The sequence below is a fragment of the Columba livia genome, chromosome 1 (genome assembly GCF_036013475.1).
Source record: "Columba livia isolate bColLiv1 breed racing homer chromosome 1, bColLiv1.pat.W.v2, whole genome shotgun sequence".
Lineage (NCBI taxonomy): Eukaryota > Metazoa > Chordata > Aves > Columbiformes > Columbidae > Columba > Columba livia.
Window position 1 is genome coordinate 60818079 of NC_088602.1, and position 26286 is coordinate 60844364.

The 26286-nt window shown below is 36.8% G+C and overlaps 1 protein-coding gene and 1 long non-coding RNA gene across 2 annotated transcripts in view; one reads left to right on the forward strand and one right to left on the reverse strand.

Annotated features, from left to right (window-relative positions):
* The window catches only part of NALF1 (NALCN channel auxiliary factor 1), a 483922-nt gene that overhangs the window by 12695 nt on the left and 444941 nt on the right, over positions 1-26286 (reverse strand). The window contains exon 2 of the mRNA XM_065058311.1: positions 10454-10625. Within this exon, the coding sequence (XP_064914383.1) occupies positions 10454-10625 (172 nt within the window). The remainder of the gene's footprint in view (positions 1-10453; positions 10626-26286) is intronic.
* LOC135579119 (uncharacterized) lies at positions 6-7575 on the forward strand. Its single transcript, XR_010471599.1, has 3 exons — positions 6-321; positions 1330-1405; positions 7093-7575. It is a non-coding gene; the product is annotated as an uncharacterized LOC135579119 (long non-coding RNA).

Sequence of the window (26286 nt, forward strand, 5' to 3'; positions counted from 1 at the left end):
AAAAAGTAAATATTGATGTTTGAATAATGCCAATATTTGAATTCTTCCTTTTTGGGAAGTGACAACTAATGATGAAGTAACAACTACTCAAACTGGACGTTTCCATGCGAGTGCATACCAGTAATGTCACTGTCCATGAAAAGATAGGCATTAAACAACAAGTAATAGATATACTGACCATGTTGAAAATGTTGTCAAACCAATAAAGATCCAACAGCTTCATGGGACCACTTTCCAAATAGAGCTGTTCAGTGCCTACTTGTTTACCCTACCTCAGATGAGTTCTTCCAGCTGGGTTGTTCTCTTTGGCGTATCCCAGAGGTGAGAACAATCTTTCCGTGCCATACAATACTTGGGTCTCTTGATGTTTCTGACTATAAATCTAGGCTATTTCTGCTTTTAGGACTTTACTGAGTTACTCAGCCTGATCTGATTATGAATTTTTGAACAGTTAGAAGAACTCTATCTTTTCCAAAAGACACAACTGTCTTTTTGTATATTGTCAGTACTGTTGACATTGCTATATAGGAGAGTAAAGTAACTAGAGTGTTCTGTTTACTTCTCATATATCTTGTTTTCTGATAAAAGAAACTAATTTAGCTGGTTTAATTAATGATCAAATGCAAGAATATTTAACATAATCGACAAATACCTTTTTACCATTTAAAATGATCTTGGAATAAATTTTGCAGTAAATAATTATGCTGCAGTAGAGCTAGGTTTTACTAGAAAAGCAAAATAAAACAAAACAAAACTATCTGTGTTAGAATATTCAGATTAAGGTTTTGAAAGCAACTACATAATTACTATAATTTGTAAATTAACTTTGCTTCTTGGAACAAGAATTTATTTTGTCTAAAATATCACAGCAATGATATTACTTTCAAAAAGCAATGTCTACAAGTTTAGATATAACATACTTATGTTCAGACACCAGACTGCTTGTCACTTGTGAATAACCTGTAAAGAGTAGCAGCACACCTTAAAATAAGACAAAACTGAACTCTTTCCTTCCTACTTCCATAATATTGATCTGCAACTAAACAAAAAGTGCATTAGGTATTCTGAGCATGTTAAAATGCAGATTAAACCTAGACTGGTACTTTTTTACATAGCTGACACAACAGTCTACCATACATAAGTCTAAGTAAATTTACATCCATTTTTGGATTAAAACAAGTTTTTTAAAGCTACAGGAATTAGAACATCTTGTTCAATTTTCTATGAAGTCAAGGTTTACTCAGTAGGAAATCAGGACAGTTTTGCATCTATGCATTCAGATACTTAAGGCAGCGTACTAATGCTTGAAAACTGTTTATTCTCCCTCAGATCATCACTGAATGTACTGCATGTTTTTAAGAAATTCTTTTGTATTTTGGAACTTGCAGACAGTTGTTTATTGCAGGTATGATAAAGAAATCTTATTCTTAACATCATATTTTCTGAGAGCTATCTTTTGGTGTTTGTGTGCATCAGTGTGTGTTTTTAAACATGGTAACATGCAGAAAGTGCCTCCCAAAGCAGGTAATTACATGCTCTGTTTTGTGACTGCAGTAGCTCAAACTATTAGTGGTAATTGAAGAGACACAGAGAATGGTTAATGCTTTGATCCCACTGAGGCTTGTTTACTATTCAAATAGTATTTCCTGCTTGTTATAGGAAAACTCAGACTACCTTTTAAATCAAAACCTACATATACAAGTTGGCAATCAAAATGTATTTAAATAGTTCATGTGCACTTACTAAATTATAAATAAATTGAAGGCAACTCCACATTAAAAGCTGTATTGAACTTGTTCCTTAATGCAAAATTACATTTTCTCTTTGTTGTATTTCAGCAATTGCATTTAGGTTTTGAATTTGCAGTTACACATTTAATAATTAACTGCAGAATGACTATTAATATGACATTTGTGGAACATTTAGATAAATCCAGTCAGAGCTTTTGTACCAAAATAATAAAATTTCACAATTGTGCTTCACCACATACTTGTTTGTAGCCATGAGGATCTGTTTTGGGCCCTTGGATCTAATCAATCAGTCTGCTCTGTCAGAGGATTACAAACCTGTGATTTACCAGAAACCCTGGAAAGATGTCTACATCAACCTTAAAAAAAAAAAAAAGGGGGGGGGGGAAACAAACCCTATTTTGCTCTTTTAGGAAAATATTTTATATGGGCAGAGAGTTTGGGTTAAGGAATAGAAAAGAAACCTTTACCCACCAAACCATCAAGGCTTCTGTCTTCCTCTTCTCTCTTTGTAGTTCAGTTCTTAGACACCATTACTCTGTATTACTTGGATGGTCAATAATTATATTTCTGAGATTAATTTACTAACTGTTAGTGGCTCAAACCCTACTTTTCTTTTCACTTTTTACTTAAAATTCTCCACTCTGGATCTCCATTTCCCAACTTTCCTCAGCACTCATCTATATTTCACCAGCAGAAAACTTAGTCCATACTGAGGTTCTTGGACGCTGATCTTAATCAAGGATCTAGAATTTGCCAGGATGCTTTTTTGTATCAAACCACTCTCTAGACAGATATACTATCACTCACAAAGGTAATTTAAAATCTATCTCTTTGCTTTGTAACCGGATACTTTTTTCACATGCAGATAACATTTTGATGATCAGCAAAGCAGCTATAGCTGTAGGCAGTGTGTGTTACTAATGCTGATGCAAGAATTAAGGCTACTCATTTGACTGAGATTATGTTAATAGACACATGACTGTAGATAAATCCCATGTACCCTGCTCAGCTGAATCATACTGAAAGCAAAAGGAATGACAGCATAAGCATTGTATTCGCTTTGTGCAGAAACAGCTTTTGGGGAAAACCAGCAAACCGCAAAGATGTTCTTGTACAAAAATTAAAATCATATGAACTATCTAGGGATGCATAGTCTGCTGACCAGGTAGATTACCTGCTAACTCAGAGAATGCTGTTGTTACTGCCTGAGCATTTGGATTTCTTTTGCACAGAATACAGTTTGCAAAAGAGTTAGTTGCATTTCCACATCTCACCCCAACACTGTGGAAGGTACATTGTACTTGTATCTGGATCTGTATCTGTAGCATTTGGTCTGGTTTGGCCTGCTGCTTCTTTTCTTTGCTACAGAAAGAGCTATGGAGCCACAGTATTCTGCATCTTTCAGTCACCATCAAAGGGAACTGGTCCAGTTTATATATTTGTTGTTGTGGTTAGATAAGTGTTTTGGAAAGCCACAGATGTAGAAGAAGAAACCAGATAAGTGGATGTAGCATACCAGGAGGTTCAAATGTTCCATTTTATTGTAAAGCACAAAGTAAGTAATGTCTGCCAAGAGTGATCCATCCAGCAGTGACATCATTGTATCAGTGAATGCCAACACTCTGCATGACATTTCTTTCTGAAGAATTATTTCTAAGATTTCAATATTATGGTTTTCCAACTACAGACAGTAAGAGAACACATCAGATATTATATGACTAGATTTCACTGCTTGCTTACAACTGATATGGAAGCCAGCTCTCTTCGATCTTATCCAGATGGTCCTCTCAATTTCTAAATTGCTGTGTCTGTGACACATTATGATGCTGCTCTTTAGACATGTATTTTATACTCTTGATATTATAAAAAGTAATAAAATTAAATGTAGAAGGCTTAAAGACAAATAAATTATTATTTAGTCAAATAGATTATTATTAAACTGGTGCATAAGGCTGTTCAGCTCTTTTGGAGAAGGCTAATTTCCATTTCAGACTCCATTCCAGTTGTTGGATGAAATCTGGGTTGCTGTATTTCAGTTTTGTTTTATCAGTTTATGTTGGTGACTATTTCAGATAATCACCTCTGGAACTTTGTCCTGAGTGTATGCGTCCACTTTAAAAAAGAAAATCGTATTTCTTCACAATGTATGGATTTTTTTTCCCTAACATATATACAGTACTAATTTCTTCCTGCTGGTGTAAATCAGTGTTATCCCTTTAAAACTGACTGACCTGCTGCAAGTCAGAAAAATAAGCAAACACATGACTCTCAAGGCTATACAATGAACGTTTTTACCTCTGTTATGTTGAGATGCAAGACAAGGGTGAGATAATTTCCTTCTGGCAATCATTTGCCTTCCCCCACTCTGGCTCTACTTTTGTTTCTATTATGTACAAATCTTGATCAAAAGGATTTTCTATTTAGATATAATAGGAAAAGAACGAGTCATACGTGTCTACATGCTATGTTGCCATAGGAAGTTCAGGGCTATCAACAGGTTATTTGCCTGGGGTGATTTTATAAGAGAAGAACATTTGCAGCTGATAAGCCTATTACAATATGGAACTTCATTCATGGGAAAGCCCCAATATTAAAGACTAGAAGTACATTGAACTCCAAAAGTAGAGCTATTTAGTTGGCAGATTCTGCTGCAAAACCATGTCAAATTTTCCTTGTAAGCAGATGCATAGCTAGCAACGAATTAACCATGCTTGTCAAACACAAATGGGATTTGTCTTCCTCTGCGTGTTAGCTCAATATTTTGATATCTTAGGACCTACTAAGAAATGTAGGCAGGAGGGAAATAGCACGTTATTATGAGTTATTTTTAGAGTAAGAATTTGGATCTAGGACATATATTTCTTGGAGTTTGCCAAGAACAACATAAAGTGGATTGAATTCAGAGATTTTCTCTTCTTGAATTGTTCTACAAAGAAAAGATAAATTGTGATGCACTCTAGATACCACATTTTCTCAAAGAAATGATTTTTCAAATTGCACTAAAAGAAGGATATCTGTTTTGAAACAGTTTATAGCTAAACATGCCGGTGAAACCCATCCACACATCTGCCCCTTGAGAAGAAGCTATAGTTAAAAGAATTTTTGCCTTTGTCAACCTTTTGTAACCAAGAAACCCTTGGTGAAAATTCTCTGTAGTAATTCTCACTACATCTTTAGAAACATTGGTGTGTGCTAGGAAGTATAACTGACAGTTTCCTTTCTGGTGAATAACCTAAAGGAGGAGGAGTTTCTGGGGAAGGGCTACTTTGCGTGGATCACATAAGCATATGTTAGTGATATTTGCTGCAAAATGGTGTATGGGAGAATATTCACACCATGTGTTCCAAACAACTGAGATATTAATGGGAACACATGGATTTAGGACCCTAAATTAATATGAACTGAATGGAAAGAAGTGATTCAAAGCACCTGCATCACCTGTACTCTCACCTCTCCCCTTTGTTTCTTGTTCTACATTTAAAGTATCGTTTAAAAGTATCAGAGGTCTATTCAGCACAGGAGCTCAGACAAATTTTATTCACCTCTTGGTGGCAGCAGACTGATGACACTGTTCTTAGGAAATGCCAGAGCATACCGTGCTGGTTTTGGAAGAAGCTAATGCAACACATCTCTGACTTATTGCTGCTCACTACATGCCCTTCCTTTCCTTCACAGAGGAAATTAAATTAAATTTCCTCCATTAAATCCCCTAACATCTATTGTACACGTAAAGAATGTGAGCATGTGGTTGGGATTTCCTACCTAATATTTGCTGCTAGGTGATGGCCTTGTTACGCCACAAGGCACTAAGGACCGTAAGTCTTGGTCAATAGAAAGAATGTCCTTAACAACACAGGGAGCCCTAATTGTACACTCTAAATTGCTCCAGACTTGGCAGTTTGGGAACTGTCCTTCCAGTGGTTAGAATAGGCCATGTCTGTTTAGTTTTGGGCAAAAGGAGATGTGTATAATCAAACACTTGGTGCTGTCACCCCTGAATGCACTTGAGGGGTGTTTACCTTTCTAGCTCTAGTCTCATTCTGCAGACCACATGTGCACTAGCAGTTGGGATGTGCTAGGTATGGACCTGAAGCACATCTCCTAGTTTAGTTTCATCCAGAGGAACCCAGTTTGTATCCTCCAAGAACTCTTCCCAGCTCAAGTCAAACAGCAAGGGGTATGAACAGGAGATTTGCTTCAGAAGTACAACCCTGAACTAGATTGCTAATGTGGACACAACTGGAGTGTTGGTGTTGATGGCATATCCTGGCTGCTCAGGGAAGGGCCATGTATGTAGAGGAGAGATAATCTCTTCTGTCCTGTCTTTGGGCATCTATGCTGCTCAGTTGGTGGAAACTGATGTCTCATGTTTTCTCGGTTGAGCAAACTGGAGGCCTGAATGGATAGTTTTGGCTGTGAAGAAAACATTTATGGCCTCTGCATCCTCTCCCTGTCTCCATTGGGAGATGGCAGCAAGCCAAACAGAAGCAGTTCATGATCTGGACCATTTGCCAGGCCAGTTGCTTGCCCACATTGCTTCGGAAGGCATGGGAAAGCAGTTGTGAAGTATTAGCAGTCTCTTCCCAGAGCATCTGTGAAAGAAATCTTTCACATCTTCCATTCACATTTGGGAAAAAAGGAAAAGATGGCTACATCTACAAAAGAGAACAGCTCCACTAGTATGCACACTGTTTTCATAGGAAGCACAACGAAACTTGTGGAACTTTGCATGGGACTCATTCATTGTACTTTGCCATGTTTGTGTGTACGTATGCCTAAATACTATTATTATCTCCCTTAAATAACATTCTGTTTTGCATGGGACTTTCTAGACATCTCAGCTGCTGAAAGTAACATTAGATGAAACCACTGGTAACTTTAATCATATGGATATAGCCTCCAAAGGTCTAAACTGAAAGTAACCATTCAATTTCAATGAATATGAAAAACAGTATGTTCCAGAACAGCATCTGATGTAAAGACCAACTTCTTTCCTCCTGTTTCCTAGAAGAAAGCAGGGAGAGGGGCACACAAAATTCTTTCTAGCTAACTGCATGTCTCCATAATCAGAACCATACTGTGATTCTGATTGTTCTGATTAATCTCCCAAGTACTTTCTTTTGCACTGCAGTTGTCTTGCATTCTCACATGCATTTCTCCAAAGACAAGTTCTGGTGATACACAACTAGCGTAGCATCCCCTCTTATTTTCCCACTATCTGCTCTCATTGGAGGTAATCAAGTGAGACATTCTCAGGCTAGAATACTTCTTACCATTATACTAGTCCTTTAGGACATATTCTAAACTACATTATATATATATATTTTTTTCTTTCATACAGACTTCAACCTTGAGAATATCCTGCCCTGAAAGAAAAAAGAAAAAAGTATGTGGGTTCCCTGTCCCCTGGTGCCGCCATGCCCTTGATTTCAACAGGAGTGCGGTGGTGAGGAAAGGCAGCAGCTTGGTACCACTGTGACAGCTCCCAACGCTGCTGGTGGCATGAAGCCACACCAGCCCCTTATTTACTTGCAACTGGAAAATGGCATATAATGTTGCACTCTATGATATGGACAATATGAAATAAAACCAGCTATCACCAGTACACTTTTTTCTTTTACTTGTTTTCTGCAGCATATTGAAATGTTTTATAGAAATCAATCCTCTGTCTTTCCATTAACCTGAATCTCTAGTGGACCTTAGAAGAAATAGTCTGTTACCATGGAGAGGAGGAAAGGAAACTCTTATTATAGAAATATTGCTTCTAAAACATTATTAAAGAAAATCAGAACCCACAGATTCTTGATGTTTCTGAGGAATAGAACACCTTACTAAAAAGTAGCTACTTTTTTTTATTTTCTCCAGACAATATTTTGTAATCAACAGTGTTCCTTAGCTAGCCAGCTACTCTTTCATTAGTTTCATGGGGGGGGAAAAAAAAAAGTAATTCAGTTCCTTCTGGATTCCTCTGAAAACGTAAGTCAAAATTTAGAAAAAGGACCTGTAGCATTTCTCTCTGTGGGATATCATCGGAGTCAGGAACAGCAGAGATATTCAAACCTAATTTAAATGAGTGACGGGCTGTGGCAAAATACCATTTGTGAGGAATCCCTGAATATGAAGTTTGCTCCTGCCACGTTTCCTGTAGCAGAGCTCAATGGTGACCAGCTTCACAGTGAACTTGTGTCGAATGGAGACACCAGTCAACCAGCTATATATAACACCTAAATATCAAATAGAAATACCTTTGACTTGACTCTTCTGATTTTTGCCAATGAATTTCACCCACCCCAGGAAAAGCAGGATCAGAAACTAGAAATCCCAGAACGTGTCTGCCAGACAGAAAGTCACAGAAAGTGCAGTTGGAGAAGGGGTCCCTCAAGACGTGGGCAACCTGCTTTCAGTTGCTTTTCTGCAAGAGGAGTTCAAGTTGCCCGTCAAGTCACAAGCTATGCTGTGGTATTTTGGCTACTGTTGAACTCACTCCACTTTACATGAAACAATTCTGCTTTCGTTAAGTTGCAGAGAAGTGTAATTCTTTAGTCTCACAGCAGGCATTACTCTAATTTCTCATGGTTTAGTGTCAGAAAATGCTCTTACAGTGAGTCACTGATTAATAAGAGGGTGGGAATGGGCCTGTATTCCAGACAAAGTTTGATTTGCAGGCTTGCAGCTTTCCTCAGCATCTTCGCCTCCACACAACTGCCCAGTGTCAGCATGCTGACTCCTATGGGGTCTTGTGTTCAATCTCTGTTCTGCTAATGCTGAAGGTCTTGACTCGAGTGGACGCAAAGTTGAACAAAGTATTAGCAAACTGCTGAGGTCATCCTGATTTTAAGTGTCTGCGATAAGGCCTTGGTGACTAAGAGCAGCTAAAACAAATTGAGCCAGCACTGTTAGTGGGGTGTAGAAAGCTAGTCAGCTCATCGTGTGCAGATGCCTATTTAGGCTGCATTAAATAACTCTCAGCTCTACTGGCTACACTAGACCTTCAGTGAGAGCTTAGTCACAGAGTTTATATGTAGATACCTATGCTACTAATATCTGCAATAAAATGAGTTTAATCCTCCCCTAAATCTGCTTTTCATCCTGAACTCAGAGCTCTTGACTGTCTGTAATCTTTGCAAAGTCATCCATTTTGTGTGTTTTAGGAATTAATTTGGACTTGGAGATATACTAGGAAAATGAAGAGGCGGATATGTGATTCTCTGAAATTATTACTAGGATTTTTTTTATTGTTTTTTCTTCGCCATCTTGCATGTGTGTTAAGTGTGCACACAATTGCCTATACATACACATAAACACACATATAAATTGTATGTGTGTTGTAAATAAAAATGTCCTAAGTCACTTCAGCTTTTACTGTCTGATTTCAAACTGGAAAATAATGCTCATTTGCTTACTCTGCATGCATATTTGAAGGCTATTAATGTTAAAGAAATGCATTGGAGTGATAAACACCATTACTTTACTGATGACTACTAAACTGTAACTCATCTTACATTTCATTATATTGTCTTTTGCATATATATGGATATTGCTTAATTGCGTGCAATAGGCTTAATCTTCAAGAAAAATAGAGTAAATATCTTGCTACCAGAACCCCTCTCAATCATAATGCAGAGTATTAGGTGAAGTGATTTGCCATAAACATTATGTCTGTCTCTGAGATGGTATAGAGCATTTACGGAATTTTATATTTTACTCTGGTTTAAGTAACTTACCTTGGGCAGTTCATTTAACACCAAGTTCACCTAGTACCAGTGCAGCCATAATTTAAGGCGGAGGCCATCTAATTTCAGGTATTTGGACAAGGCTGTCAAATGATCTAAATATTCAATTGCCTTTTTACTGTTTTAGTGCGTAAGTTGCCTAAATATCTTCAGGATCCTCAGATGATAACCTAGGCACCAGAAATCTGCAGATAACATTGTTATAAGTTGGAATTTTGTGTGGATGACTCCCAGCCAGTCCTCAAAAAAGTATCAGTGGTACCTGAGATGTACTAAAGTATTTCTTGCTTACCATGTCCTCTCTGGTTGGATCATTCTGGGATAGTCTTTGAAGAAGAATAAAATAGAAGAGGAACCAAACTATTTTATCAATCAATGCATAAACCTATATTAGGAATATCTTTTAAAATTAAAATACTCACAGAATGTGACAAGACTCGAGACCAAAGGAGCAGTTCTTCACAGGTGAACAACTGATTCTCAAAATTGTTCACTAGTGAAAGACTTTTCCTTAGACATCTACCTTCCAAGAGCTGCTGCACAGTTTTGAATGCAATGTCTTAGATTCTTCATTTATCTGACATAATAATGCAGGTGAACAAAGGTGAATATACTAAAAGCTGGACTTGCCTTTCTCTTTTTGTTTCTGAATATTGCATGACAGAGAGCCTATTTTCTCTGAGTACTGCATGACACAGAGCAACAAAAATCCTCCACCAAATGATTAAGCGTAAAAAACCAGCAGAACAAATTTTGTCTAGTGATTTTGTTTTGTAAAGTTAATGACTGTGGCAAGCTGTAGAATAAATGTGCATTACTAAATCTGTACTCACATCCTAGCACCTCCGACAAATCTTTATGATGAGGAATACCTTCAGGCACTCACACCTAATGGAAGACACATTATCCACACTCTCCTCCATATTTAGACTTATGAAAACAGGTGAAATTAGCATTTCTATACTATACCTGTACAGATGAAACTTGATAGTCCTCCATAGATGACATCATCGTTGTCTGGTAATATAAAGGGACACCTCGTCTGAACCTCCAAACAGTATTGCTTGCAAGGAATTCTGTTGCTGCAGTGAAACTGTGTGACTTCAAAATACTGGGAACAGAGCCAGGCTTTGTAGACAGTCTGGAAAAGAGAAGAACCAGAAGTATAGATGGATGACAATAGCACTGCCATTCTTAGAAGAACATACTGTACTGCACACCTACATTAACACTGCTTCTGAAAGCAAATTTTGAGCAAATATCACCTGGGTAAAACATACTCTTTTGACTATCCTCACACTTCAGAAATGAAAACTCTAGCCAAGTCATTAAAAAGCAACAGCTAGTCAGGACTAGGCTTGTACTTTTATTTTATATTAGTTTGTGAAGAAGTATGTCTCTTAAATACACCTTTTCATTAGACATATGCACACCTGCCCCCATACCTTGTTATATGTAAACTGAGAACATAACCTCATTTAAAGCTGGTCTGGGGAAAATCTTATGAAAGTAAGTACAAGAAGGAGTTTGAGACTGGGATCAGGCCAGCTCTGTTCTTTATATAATCTAGAGCTAAGCTATCAGGTTGCAATAGATGGTGCTGCTTCCCTTCAAATAAAACCTTATCCAGTCCACAGCACTAAAACCTGCATTAGGGTTCCTGAACACCAACAGCTGTAGACTAGGAGATAAATCTGCAACAGTGGGGACCAACGTCTATGTTTAAGAGCTAAAAGGAACACATTAAGATGCTGTCATCTGATGCTGTGTAGCCGTAGCTGCAGGGCTTGTGATTATTACAATTATTTAAACAGAAAAGCCAAATAAACATGTTGATTTTAGTAGTTTTTTTGCTATTTTCTTCTGAGCAATGGTCTTTGTCATAAGAATTAAACTAGCTATTTGTATCTAGAAATGTTTCACATGTGATCATACAAAAATAGATTGGATGCCAGGCTATGAAGGTGTTGAAAAACCTGTTTGACTGAGTATAGAGAAATTTGCACATTTCCCATTTTATTTTCCACTTATCTGTTTTGAAGTACATTACTTACTTGCTAGATACTTGTTGTCTAGGTTGTTATATAACAAATTTTTTCTTTTTCTATTAATTCAGAATATTTGAAAACCTTAGTAACTACCTTTCCTTTATCACAAAATCAATAGAGTCAGCTGTTTATTTTCCTTCTTCCTAGACCTGCTTCTAACAAAACTAAAATGAAACTTAGATTAAATTTTTAAACACTGGAAAGTCAAAAGCTGACATCTGAAAAAAGCAACCTAGCTGAGGATTTGTTTTGATGTCAGCATGCTTCATCTCATCTGTTATAATTTTATTAGTGTCAATGGCAGCTTAAATTGTACAATTGTACAATTAATTGTACAATTAAATTGTACAATTAATGTTGGTGTATTAGTCCCAGAACTAAAAAACTTTCATCTTAGTTTGTTTGCAATGTTTGCGGGTACGGTTTCTGGGAGATAACATGAGGACTTTATCACTCATATATCATTTGTGATTATCTCTTTGTGGTAGCTTTTGCCTAATTCATTCTGTAGAATATGATTTTTTTTTTTCATTACAAATTCAGTTTTAACTGCTTATAAATGTTTTTTATCCACAGTAAATGATTAGTCAGAAGGAAGATTAGGTGATGTGTGTACTTTTTGTTCTTAAATAAACTATTAAACAGCAAGCGGTTTTCCCAGTGTGACTATATCCCCCACCATATTTTTAATGCTTCAGTTGCTGTATTGATCCTTGCAATAATAAAAAAAAATAAAGTAATTATTTTTCTATTTTTAATTAGTCAGTGATCATAGCCTCTTGGTTGGACACAGGAACACTGGGCCTGATAACAGGTAAATATTCACAAATGTTACTTCCTGTTCACTCACACTGTAGACCTGTTTAGTATGAACCCACATGTTCTTTTCATAGAATAAATCTAAGAGTAGTAAGTTGGGTTATGAATCATATTTGAAAGTGTACCTCAGTTTATAGGAAGTGTATTGAACAGCTTACCATACATGGCAACAAGAAAATGAGCAAACCCATATGTCTACTTTAGCAGGACTGGAAATAAATGTTTATTCAAGAGCAGAAGTAAATAATGTAATCATAGCCTTCTGTGAACATTCTCATGTATCCAGTCTCAGTTTGTACACATCATCTCCCTGCTTTGATTCACAACTCCTTAGCTTTGATTCAAAATTACATTTAAACTCGTCTGTATTTTTAAAGAATGCATGAGTACACCTGTTCCAGAGATCTATTTCTCAGACAAATGCCTCCCTTTCTGTATCCTTTTTAGTGCAGACTTTTTTAACCTTGTCTGAAGTCTATATTGAGATTCTTAATATGCTGGTCCAATTTTGCTATGTTTTGGCCAGTGAGGCTACATGGAAAGATTTTGAGAGTTCTGTTTGGATATGTACTTAGGTCATATCCCACTTCAGGGTGCGTTGCTGATACCTATCAACCTTCTTACCCCCATGCTCAAGTTTCTTCAAAAGAATCTTCAGGTTTCTAGGACAAGATAGCTCTGCAAAACACTCTAAGATGTCCAAGAAGCAGTAGGTGAAATCCTCAGGGCATGCTGAAAACTAGCCTAGAATATAAGAGATGATGATCTTCAGCCTTTCCCACAAACGTCCTTCATTTTTCCAGGTCATTTTCAGGCCTGAGAACTGACATGAAAGAGTCTCAGTATCTGGAGGAGTGAACATCATGGAAAAGCACCAATTTGGCACTTTAATGATTTTTCTCTTTTTAAAGGACATCAAAGACTAAACCAAATATTTATAATTGCAATAAATGCTCATCTTAAAAAATAAAGCATACAAACAACTTCAAATTACTAGTTACACTCTATTAGTATTTCCCTCTGTCAATTTCATTGTGTCAATGAAAAAGATGGAAGGTGGGTCTGATGAGAAGACCATGTGTTAAGTATCCAGAGGCAGGGAAAAACCTCTAGATTCCATTAAGTAACATTTTCTAGAGCAAAATTCTTGCTTCTTGAAAACATGAACTTTCTCAAGTTTCATGTCAATAAAACAAATGTCTTGGGCTACATTTCAAGGAAAGCAAAGAGGGGCTGTGACAGCAGTAGATGGGGTTTTCATTTTATTGTAATCTTAATTAAAGAAAACAAAACTAAAACTAACTCCTAACATGAACTGAACTAGTTACAAGTCATGAGCCATAAGATCAGGAAAGATATACAAAATATATAAAAAAATATAAGAATACACAACTATCAACAGCTTTTGAAGACATGAGGAAATCCATTGATTTTTTTTTTTTTTTTTAAATCAGAACTTAGAAGATAAAAGCATCATTTTTATTAATAGATACCTGGTGAATTTAAATCAAGCCACCAAAAACAAAACTAATGCACAACATAGATTATGTATTTCTTAACAATTTCTGCTACATATTATGAGCTTTTATATATGTTTCACCCATATAACGCAGAAAAAATAATTAAAATGGGCTTGTGTTTTCAACTGGTATGGGAGATGATTAAAACATTTGAAAAGTCAAACAGAAATTTGTCAGATTGATCTCAAAGAATGGAAAAAACCCCCATGTTTTCCAGATTTTTTGGTTTGTTTTGCTGTGTTTGTTTGTTTGTTTGTTTGTTTTTCCCAGGGGAAAGAATTATTGATGCAATAAAGATTATTGATGCAATATGGCAACAACATAACTACAGTAAATCACTATATATAAATAAATATCTGTCTTTTTTTTACCATCAACAGAACTTTAGGCACTCTGTATTTGAAAGAGAGAGAATCCTGGCTATTTGACAAGACACTGTGTTGGAAAGATAATATCACATAAGAATAAGGTCACCTTTCATATACGGAAACATAACTACAAAATCTCAGAAGGGTTTAGTGGTAATTTTGCTCACCTAAATAAATTAAAACTACACTGCCTTGTACCTGTAGGAAAAACAAATAAAAATTACACTTTCAAAAAAAGTGAACCAATCAATGCTGCCTTTATATACTTGCATTCATATGCATGAGTGCCTACCTAGAATGATTGTCATAAAAATATTCTTGGTATTTGAAAAATTATTAATAATATAATGATAAAAATATTATTAATTAGGTGGATGAATGTATTAATTGACATTTATTTTATTTATACTGTATAAGATTTGATCCAATGTCTGGAAGCAGAAAAAATATTTCATGACTTCTGTGACCAAGCATCCAACACAAATAACCTGCTTCATCAGCTCAAGGAATGAACACTTCACAAACAAACCAGACACTAAACTGCATTTGCATGTAAAATAATTACAGATAATAAATGGATTCAGAACTAAAGGGAAGAAAGTGAGGTGGTGTGTGGAGAATTTTGAGAAACCGAAACAGCACAATGTGTACTTTTTCTTTCAGGAAATCAGGAAGAACACTTATTTTTGTCTCTGTGGGGAATAGCAGTCCAGATATTGTCTCTTTTTAGGATATTCTGTGGCTTATATCACACATGAGGTTAGACAGCATCTCAGAGTTATTCTTTCTGGTCTTGAAAGGCAATCAGACAGACCTATTAGGTAATACAGCTGCAATATTTGCCTGGAGAAGGGGTAATATCTGCTTCCCATTATGTGTACAGTATCACCAGGTAGAACAGTGCATTGGCTGACCACATCCCTGGTCATTACACTTGCTGACTTGCAACTGGCTGCACAATGGCACAAAACTAGTTTTAATTGTATGACCAGTATTTACTAAGACTGCAAAAATGATGGGAAGATAAAGTCGTATTTACTATGCATATATGCTCACAGTCTTTCTCCCTCCCACTCTCATTCTTGCTCACCCATACATGCACAATACATGTGATTATAAATAACCTAATTCTTGCCAAAACAGATTCAGTACAAAGTCTGAATCATCTGAGCCACACTACATGAGATGTGTCAGTAGAGTAGAATGGAAAAGCTCAATCAGTTTCATTCTCTGTGGCTGCCAATTCTTCATAGTTTTCAAGAGATGAAATCAGCTCGCTTCTGTGCCTTCCCCCATTGTTCCTGACTGCCATTCACATCACAGTTCTTAACGAACAGTGTGAAATTTCCAAGAAATACTTTTTATGGCTATTCTCCATGAAAGTGACTTTTTTTTTTTTCACTCAAAAAAAGTTACTAGCTGAGTTGTCAAAATAATAATACAAAAGGAAACCTCAAAATAATCCAGTAGCTCTTACTGTGTAGTTGTGGAGGAAAATAAAGTAGGAAGAGAGAAGTCACAACAGAAACTCTCAAAATCGTAAATCTTCTGAATGAAACTAAATTTTAACTGCATTGCACCAATGTTTTATAGTATGAAAATGAAGTCTTCAAAATGAGAACAACTTAATAATTTCACCTACCAGTCAAAACAGAAGAGACCCCTCATGACTTTCAGAGGCTCTCTGTTCATTATATTTTCAACCACATCAGGAAATTGTACCATATTGGAATAAAGAAATCAACAATACTGCCTTGAGAAAGTATAATATGATTCCACCTCAACTTCTCCAGGAGCTTGTGAGTATTTTAAGCTAAATTTGCAGTCTTTCTGTATACTAAGGAGTACCTCAGGCTGTGACTGAGTAATCAATGGATTTTTCCAAGAATATTAATGGAATAATTTATTACAGCATTCATTAAAAAAAAAAAAAAAAAAAAAGTCTGGGTTGGAGAATAGTGCTGAGGTCTTCAACTTTTGATGTGTTATACCCCACTGGTCTCTAGCCCATGCTGACTCATTGACAACAACAGTGGATAAGCTGTGTATGGAGAGCAAAAATAAATTTATCCACTCATCTACTCATAACTGTGCCTAAACACTGGCCAGACAAAGATGAATACATTCAAGAACATACACAGGAAATAAGGGGACAAGATCTTAATGTAATTATAGGTTTCATACCAGCAATGAGGGACCTCAGAAGACTCAGAAGAGCATGCCTAATTCTTCCTGTGGTAAAGCTTTGCCATAAAATTCACTTTAAATCTTATGTATGCTCCACAGCAGAGAAGTAATAGCTACTGTCATCTGCCAACTAACACACTGCCTGTGCAGTGCATTCTCTAAAAGGCTTATTATATTTGGATCACCAGGGTATTATGTGTTGGTTTGAGTGACAGTGCATCTTGTTCAAGAAACACTTGGGTCAATCTCAGTGCCTGCTTTGTGCATCAAGACCTGAAATATCATGTTGTACAAGCAGAGATGTCTTTTAGATAGCTTACAAGTGTATTTTATATAGACTATACAACCAAAATATAGATGGCTAACTGGTACAAGATCCGATTAAATCTGACAAAGGTAGTGTTACAAATGTGAACTCCCCCAGGAACTTTGTCAGTTTTGAGCAGTAAGGGCTATCTGACTGCAGGAAAACTGTATTTTGCATGAGTACTACGGAATAAAAATCAGCTCTTACAGAGAACCTTCTGTCCATGAGAGCTGCAGGACTACTGGTGGTGTTTCTCTTCTGCCACCCTTTGTTCCCAGTACCATTCTGAGACTATGGTCAGGCTCAGGGTAGGTCTGGTTAAGCACACAAATCATGCAGCAATAGTGACGAGATAGGAGGGATCAGTCCTCCATAATGTATATTTACCAATGACAGTCAAAGGTACCATGAGGGCATTAAATGTTCTTCATTACATGCAAGAGAAAACGCATAACAAGGGAGTTTCAAATATGTGGGTTACTGAAAATAACATATTTCACAGGAACAGGCTTTCGATGGACAAAAGTTTTTTGTTGTTGTTTTGTTTTGTTGGATTTTTTTCTAAGTTATCATTTTCATTTTATTTTAACACTATCAAAATAAAACAATTTTGACCAGGGAAATATTTTTATTTATACAGCCAAACATTGCTCATGAAAACATTCATTTAAATACACATCACTCTTGCATTAATATTGACTTAAAGCTGTTCTGCTTTGTGGTGAAGTTACTTTGCACACACACATACACCCACCCCCACCTTTTCCTTTTTTTTTTTTTTTTTTCCTCAGCCTTGCTAATCTCAGTTTCGATTTTTTAAAAATCTGATCCAGAATGAACACAAATTAATGATCTGAGCTTCCTGTAGAACAGACATTATATTATTTTCCAGTTATCCCATTCTGCATGCATTTTTAAAATTCCTTGTGTTAAAAGACTGCACCAGGAAATTAGAATGTCTGTTTCATATTATGGAAACTTCTGCCTGAAATTTGCAGTAATTTGGGAACAAACACATCAGTCTGGTGGTTATTTTAACCTTTTATTTTATTTATATTTTATTAAAATGAATGTTTTCTGTATCTGTGTGGATAGAATATAATAAGACAAGTACTTTAATATTTATCCAGATCTTAATGCCAGTGAATACAAACTATTGTATTAAGAGGCAAAAACTTGTAGTGTTTCCTAAATGATGGTATATTAAACAGGTCAACCTGTTTCTTTCTCTTTTTTACCTATTCTATAAATAATTTCATTTGAAAGATACACATGCTATTTTATTTGAAGATAGAGGAGAGGTAAACCGAAGTTGAAATTTATTTGCCAGAACATTTTTGATCTTCAGTTCACATATTACATAACAATATTTATTTTCACCAAATACAAATGACAGGAATGAGGACTGCTCTGCTCACATCTTTGTTGTTTAAATTGGAAAAGACAATCAGAAAGATGCAAATATGCCAGCTCTTATTATAAATATGTTTCTTTGATTATGGAGAAATTACTGCAGAGGAGGTGGCATCAGTGTCTCACTGTCACTTTAGTAATCTAAACGAGAAATCAGACACAGATATAGAAGACATCTATAATGTTCCTATCTGCCAAAATATATTAAGCTTCTCCAAGGACCAGATGTTGTGCAAAAAACAGATCCACCAGTCCTATCTTTCTGGTGATTAGCGAACCAATCAGCTGGGGTCATTGTGATGATTAACTTCACTGTTGTTTTATAATAACCTAAAACCTGAACATATAATCTTTTGAAGATCACAAACATCCCTTTGGGTGAGCTTAAAGGAAACTGAAAATTAAATAACTCATTGCAGAAATAAGTAGTCTGGTGAAAAGTAAAAAGGGGGCACTAGCTTTTGATTTTGTGAGCTTAATAGTATTCCATCTAATCAGGCACGGAATTAAAAGGTTTGAATGATTGAAATAAAACAAATGAATAACCCTTAAAGTGTCTGATCAGCTTCCCTGAAAGATCTTGGGACCACTGACTTCAAGTCAATTCACAATGGACAGGGACCCATTTTGAAGTTTTCTAATCTGTTCTAAAAATACATCTGAATTCATGAGCCAAGGAACCTGTCAAGGCTGGAAAGTCTTTGTGTTCAACTCTACTCTCCATCACCTTTAAAGTTATGGCAGTCTATATAAATCAGAACACGACATTACTCAGAAGTTTGTTACTGCTGACTACCTGTGTATGCAAGAGGCCAGGATGGTCTTTCTTTCTATATATGCTGCTTCCTCAAATTAAGGACCTGATTTTTTCTGCCTACAAAGCTCCAGAGTTGTTCAGAAGAAACAATCCCTTATGGGCCCAGGGGGCCTCCAATCAACTTGTAACAGCTGCTGCAGATTCCTGGCAGATGAGGGGACTTGTCTTAGGCTGATATAACCATTTACAGGGAAATAGTGCCTTGAATTTCTCTTTTCATTTGGAATTATAATCTCTTTAAGCATAAGATTTATTCAGCTTCAATGTTCAATGTCTTGGTCATGCAGACCAAAAAGTACTCTGTCTAAATCCAAACAAGCATCTGAAAATTCAGTAAATGAGGTGAAAATAGCTAAATATAAGGAGCTAATGAATCCAGAAGAAATAAGATAATTAAAACACCAGAGATAAAACAAATGCTTCAGAACGTGAAATATATTCAACAAACAAACAAACAAACAAACCTCCAGAACTCATAATAATGAAAGGAGCCTGTGGTAGTGCAGATTCTATTAATGATATAATACTGATGTAAGTTTACTTTAATCATGGTAATTTGAAACTGATTACAGGGATATTATTGTATTGTAAACTATCTAGAGACAGAGCAGACTGGCCTCACTCTTTTCTCCAGACATTTTTGGATGCAGTCACAGGACCAGAGATGCTATTGCATTATTCTACATTGCTACACTCAATGTTCTCGAGTTGAGCTACCTCTTGCCCTTATATTTTGTGTATAGATTGACAGAAAGACCTCAGAGTTGTGTGATGTTATGAAATTGAAGGGAGACATCCAGATATCCAAAGAGGGTGAGGCCTGAGCTTAAAAGCAGCTTCCAAGGAAAGGAGAGAGGACCCCATTCTCACAGTTTTTTGTTTGTTTGTTTGTTTTCCTCATACATCTCTAGTTTGAGGCCATACAGCTGCCTCAAAAGCTGGCTTGAGCCCAAGTAGCTGAACCTTGCCTGGATGGAAATATATATGATGGGATATATATGACATTGCAATCAGAGCCATGAGAGATTGTGGTCATACATTCAATAAATCATGTTTTCTGGGAGAGCACAATAAGTTCTCTGAAGAGTTCACCAATAAGTGCAACCAAGAGCAGGTGGCCCAAGTATGGAACTTCCCTGGGCTGGTGTGGCTCTACAAGGTACTAGACATTTGCCACAGCAGAATGAAGCTTGCTATCACAGGAGATTACAGAACAACAGGACAACTTACACATACCTTTTGCCATGTCACCTGCCAGTCTGGTGGTCACCAGCATAGAGACTACAACACAATCTTCTCACCCTTGATTTCCCAGAAGATTTTGAAGCATCGAGTGTCTATCTAAAGATCTGTGCAAACTGCAGTGAGGCCCACAGTGACAGCTCATGTCTATAAGCTCATTATTAAGATCTCTCTGTTTCTCTGTATAATGTTACCATAATATAGTTTCAGAAATCTCTTGAAAGCTAGTCTATATTGCTCACCAACATACAAACCCCATGACATTTCCGAAGTTTATACTTCATTAGCAGGATCATAGATCATTGGCTGTATTTTAACTTTTCTTTTTATCTATTAACCCTCCCACTACTGGGTTTACCTTGAAGAGAATTTGAGGTATACTTTTGATCCTTTCTACTAAATTTACTCCTGTATAAAAATAAGTAAAACAAATTTAAGATATTTAGGATTCTGTCCAATTATTCAATCACTACAGTTATGTACTATGCCATACATGTAGACAGAGATGGCTGATTCAGTAGAACACAAAATTAAGTCTCTGTCAGGTAAATTCTCCCCCACTGAGAGCAATTTTGGAAGCAGAGGTTATTGACAGATATTCTTGCTGACATTCAGAGACTGAAGTGGAAAGTCTCAAGCACTATTAACAGTAGAAATGCTTATTCAAATAACTAGATTTATCAGGTTTTGCCACCTAAAATACATCTTTTATATATTCTGAACTTGTAATGGCTCCACTTCAAGCCACTTAATCTTGATAATTGGTCCATTCAAATGAACAAATAGAAAGATGAAATATTGAAGTGCAGTTCCATTGAAGACAAGACAGATTTGTGACTTTGGTCCAATTTTGTATTCTGGACCAGTGGTCATGTCCTATACAGGGTGGAAGAAAGGCTCCATGGGGCTGTCCTCAGAAGAGTATGAGATAGGTATCACTTCGAGAAAGCTTTGTGGCCAATGGGGCAGAGTCTAGTTGGAGGCCTGTATCTAGTGGAGTGTCTCAAGGGTCAGTACTGGGGCCTATATTATTCAATATATTCATCAATGATTTGGACAAGGGAATAGAGTGTACTATCAGCAAGTTTGCTGACAACATGAAGCTGGGAGGAGTGGCTGACACACCAGAAGGCTGTGCTGCCATCCAGCAAGACCTGGACAGGCTGGAGAATTGGGCGGGAAAAAATTTAATGAAATATAACAAGGGAAAGTGTAGAGTCTTGCGTCTGGGTAGGAATAACCCCAGGTTCCTGTATAAGTTGGGGAATGACCTATTAGCAGTGTAGGGGAAAGGGACCTGGGGGTCCTGGTGGACAGCAGGATGACCATGAGCCAGCACTGTGCCCTTGTGGCCAGGAAGGCCAGTGGCATCCTGGGGTGTATTAGAAGGGGGTGGTTAGCAGGTTGAGGGAGGTTCTCCTTCCCCTCTATTCTGCCCTGGTGAGACCACACCTGGAATATTGTGTTCAGTTCTGTGCCCCTCAGTTCAAGAAGGACAGGGAACTGCTAGATAGAGTCCAGTGTAGGGCAACAAAGATGGTCAAGAGAGTGGAACATCTCTCTTATGAAGGCTGAGGGAGCTGGGTCTCTTTAGCTTGGAGAAGAGGAGTTTGAGGGGTGACCTCATTAATGTTTACAGATACAGAAAGGGTGAGTGTCTCAAGGATGAAGCCAGGCTCTTCTTGGTGACAACCAATGATAGGACAAGGGGTAATGGGTTCAAACTAGAACACAAAAGATTCCACTTAAATTTGAGGAGAAACTCCTTCACAGTAAGGGTGACAGAACACTGGAACAGGCTGCCCCGGGGGGGTTGTGGAGTCTCCTACTCTGGAGATATTCAAAACCTGCCTGGACGCCTTCCTGTGTAAACTCATCTAGGTGTTCCTGATGCGGCAGGGGGATTGGACTAGATGATCTTTAGAGGTCCCTTCCAATCCCTAACATTCTGTGATTCTGTGATTCAGGACATAAGATTTGAAACTTGGTAGTAGAAAATAAGCCTCAAGAGCTTTTTGGGTGATGGGGTTAGTGCACATTTATGAGCTACTGCTAGTGATGTCTGCAGTCTTGAAGAGCTCATGGACTGCAGGGTCATTCACTGATTTTGCAACAGTGAGGCCACAATCAAATAGTGGGTGCAGGGCTCAAAGCTGTTATGCAAGCATGCAAATAAAAACAATAATTTTCAGTATCTCTGAAACAAAGAATCTCACTAAACTTTCTGACAGAATTTATAAAAGCTTCTAGTTTGTTTATGTGGGGCACATTTTCTTCACTCAGTTACCAAGAAGATGTAAATAATACAGTTCTTTTCACTTCCTACATATTTCCATTCTTTTTTTTTCTTCCTTTCTTATCCTGCATTTCCAAAATGCAAATGCCTGTTTACATTTCCCTATCCTTTTCTGTGTTATCTGTGGTCTAACTTGCTCTCATGTCTGGATGCCTGGCACTTGGATGGAGAAAACAGGCCTAATTCCTCCAAACCTTGTTGTGTTTCCAGTGTTTCCGGAGAAGACCCAGGAATGCCTCAGTGATTCCAGCCTGAAAGGGCCACCTTTCAGCATTACTATACAATTCTGCAGAAGAAAGAGATTATTTTAATAATATATAAAATATATACAATGCTTCTTGTCTTCAAAGTGCCTAATACTGGGATGAGTTCTGCATACCTAGTCCAGGGAAAAAGATTTTGTTTTATGATAGACCCAGGGGCTGTCTGAGGTAGAAATTACAAGACAGGTCGCATTAGGCACCACCTTCAGTTAACATAAAAAAAGCCTTTTCTAATTGTATGATGAGTGCAACACTACTCTGTGAGTACCCACACTAACATTTATCTCCATAAAGACAAATAGATCTTGTTTTCCCTTTACTAGACCTCCATCATCTTTAATAATATCAAATCTAAACTATATGTTTTCATGTGAAATATCAAAAAGTTTTCACTTTTTGATGCAGCATCTTCGTGAGATATTTAATAAAACACTATATCCAAATGTATAGTGTTTGCTACAAAATTCTATTTCCACTCCTTCTTTGATGGGTATGCAACAATGATATCCAAAAAGATAGTGTGTCCTCCACAGTGATATTGTAGAAAAGTGACACACAGATTAAAAAATATGAACTTGTATTGAATGCATTAAATCATACCGCATTATTTTTATGGCACTATATGCATTTAACTTTACCGCCACAATAACATGTTTGTCCCCTCCTTCTTTTCATAAAGGATTGCCTGAGTTATGCAAAACCCGTATTCCTGCAAGCTGTTGTAAAAGGAACTTCTTTATCTCTGAACAGAGTATTGTTTGCAGTCAGGTTTTCAAATATTTACTTCACTGCAGTTTTTCTTAGATGATTTCATGTGCTACATGGGGTCAAGTCTGAATGCTGCTATCTGCTGACACATCTAACAATTTGCCTAGGTCAGTTACATCAGGAAAAATACTGAGATGCAGAGTTTTGTCCTTCAAATTTACTTCCATTTGTTGTTGCTGCAGCTTGTTCAGCAAATAGAAGACAATGTTGGAAGACTGACAAGGAGTCTGAGAGTAAAACACCAAGTCTGCCACCAAAAACTATACAGTCTGTAATTAAGAAAAGTTAAGAAATTAGATGGGTTGAGAGTAGAAAGTATGCTCCTTAATACTTCAGAATGATTCTTGAGTCATCCAGAGACTCTCTGACAAGTAAGGCACAAAGATATTTGGAAGCTAATAAGTTGATTAAAGTAATATTTCAAAGTGAAATAATAAAACAAACTGAAAATGGCCATATGAGGAGGGCTAACCAGCCTGATTTCTGCAAAGGTAAATTCTCTCTATAATAAATTACAATTCTTTCAAAGCATACAAATGAAAATGTGATCCCAGTGAAAATTTATTTAGTCCTTCAAAAATCCATTAACAAACACTCTAAAAAAGGTACTCAACAAATTGAATCATTATTGCTTGAGAGTAGTATACAGTCACGTTTATGAACTGGGTAAGCACAAACAAAAGAAGGAAAAAAAACTATCAATTTTCATCAGTACAAAAGGTTAAACGCGAGGTGTCTCGGGTTTTTATATATGATATATTTTGCTTAGTAATGTATTAATGCATTAGAAAGAAGGCTAAACAACAAGAAAACAAGTGTATAGAAAGAAAAAAGGTTAATCAAGTACAAAAAATAAGAAAATAAAGTTCAGCTGAACTGAAAACTTGCTGAATACAGTGAGAAGTTAAGTGCTGGAGAACTGAAAGAAATTAAACTTTGTGAAGGAAATTTGAACTCCTTGTATACCATAAGGGATTTTACATTTAGTATATGAGTCCAGGAAAACAATCTGGGTATTGCTGTTCAGTGAGCTCTGCGCAGTTACAGCCAGAAAAGACAAGTGGATGTGCAAATGCTGGGAAATGAGGTAGAAACAGCCTCTTGCATCACCAATGCCACACACTCACTTCGAATACTCTTTCCAGAAACATATAATACACCTTGAAAGGGAGGCACAAAATTAGAGAAAAGTGGACAGCATTTCCATCACTGGGACTTCTGAAGAAAGGCTGAAAGATCAAGTTTTAAAACATCAGAAAGGAGATGGTTGCAGGGGAAGATATATAAAATTATGAGTGTTGAAGAGAAGAGGGACAATTTTCTGATGTCCTTGTTTTATGTCCCAGAAGCAGGGGGCAAAGAAATAATAAAAACGAAAAGTTTCACTTTTGAAATATTTTTTCCCTATAATGCTTAGACTTGGCAGTCACACAATAACATTTTCTTGAGAACAAGAAACTGAGATTCAGAAAATGATCTTTCTAAGGTAAGGTTTTTCCTTTGTATAGTTCATAGATGAAAAAAGATTTTTGAAGTCCTTCATGAAGCAAAACTGTTCCCACCTTGGATACTTAAACTGCAGGCATACAAAAGGTGTCTTGGATACCTTATAGCGCTAACAGAAGGAGTACTAGTATAAATATAACAAAAGTCTTTAAGCAAATCACTTTCAGATTTAATGATTAGGAAATATCTGTGCTGTTACTTATTCTGAAATTTCTGGCTTCTTCCTAGGCAAGGTCTATTGCTAACTACTGTGGAAACAAAATGGTGGCTTATTCACAAAGTCCTGCAAATGGCAGCTGTCCTGTGGACAGTTGCTTGCTAGGGAATTACTCCTAATTTCAGTAGTTGACAACACTGAATAAATCACGTGCCAGTTTCATCGATGTGTGCCTGAAGCACACAACAAGTTCAGAAGGCTTCGTGAGCTTCTATTCCTTGTTGACCAAGCACTGGACACTCATATTTGTCTCCAAAGCCAATTGGAACCCTACAAAAGCAGCCAATGACATGGGTAGTCTTATTTGACTACATGGTTTAATAAGATGATAAAAGGTAAACAGATATGTGTTTACTAAACTAAAAGGAGAACTTAAATATTTAGTTAAAAAAAAATTGCAACTGAAGGTTACAAAAGTAAACAGATTATTTCTTTTTTTTTTATAATGCAAGTCATTAGTTTAGACCCAGGTTCTCTAATTGCTGTGGTTCCTACATGTTGTTTCCATGATGACTGCAAGTCAACACAAACACAGACTGTTGTTAAAATAGCTGAACCTCCCCACATCTTCATACTACATGCACATTCCTGCTACCACTCTTGTGCTGGCAATAGTATTAGTGCAGCCTTATGCTAAGGCAGATCAGGTCTTTAATCACTTAATTCTTAGCTGAATCAGACCTGCTATCGAATTCTGTGAATTGGAAGCGTGGGAGCCGAGACTGATTAGGAATGAGAAGTAAGAGAACTCTGTCTTTTTGTGCAGTCCTGTTCATTTATAAACTAAACATGACTGTGGGATCTAAACCTGCACCTTCAGATGGCTTGTGACCAACTGGAGCACCAGAAGTACAGACCATGTCCTGTGTGACATTCTCCCAGCAATGACTGAAGAAGAAAAAAAAAAAAACCCACAGAAAAAAACATAGAAAATGTAATAAAAATGCTTTAATAGCAACCAACTTTTTTTTTTTTTAATTTATTTTTTTTTTTTTTTTTAAGCCAGAGACATTAACATCTTGTTAGTTAAA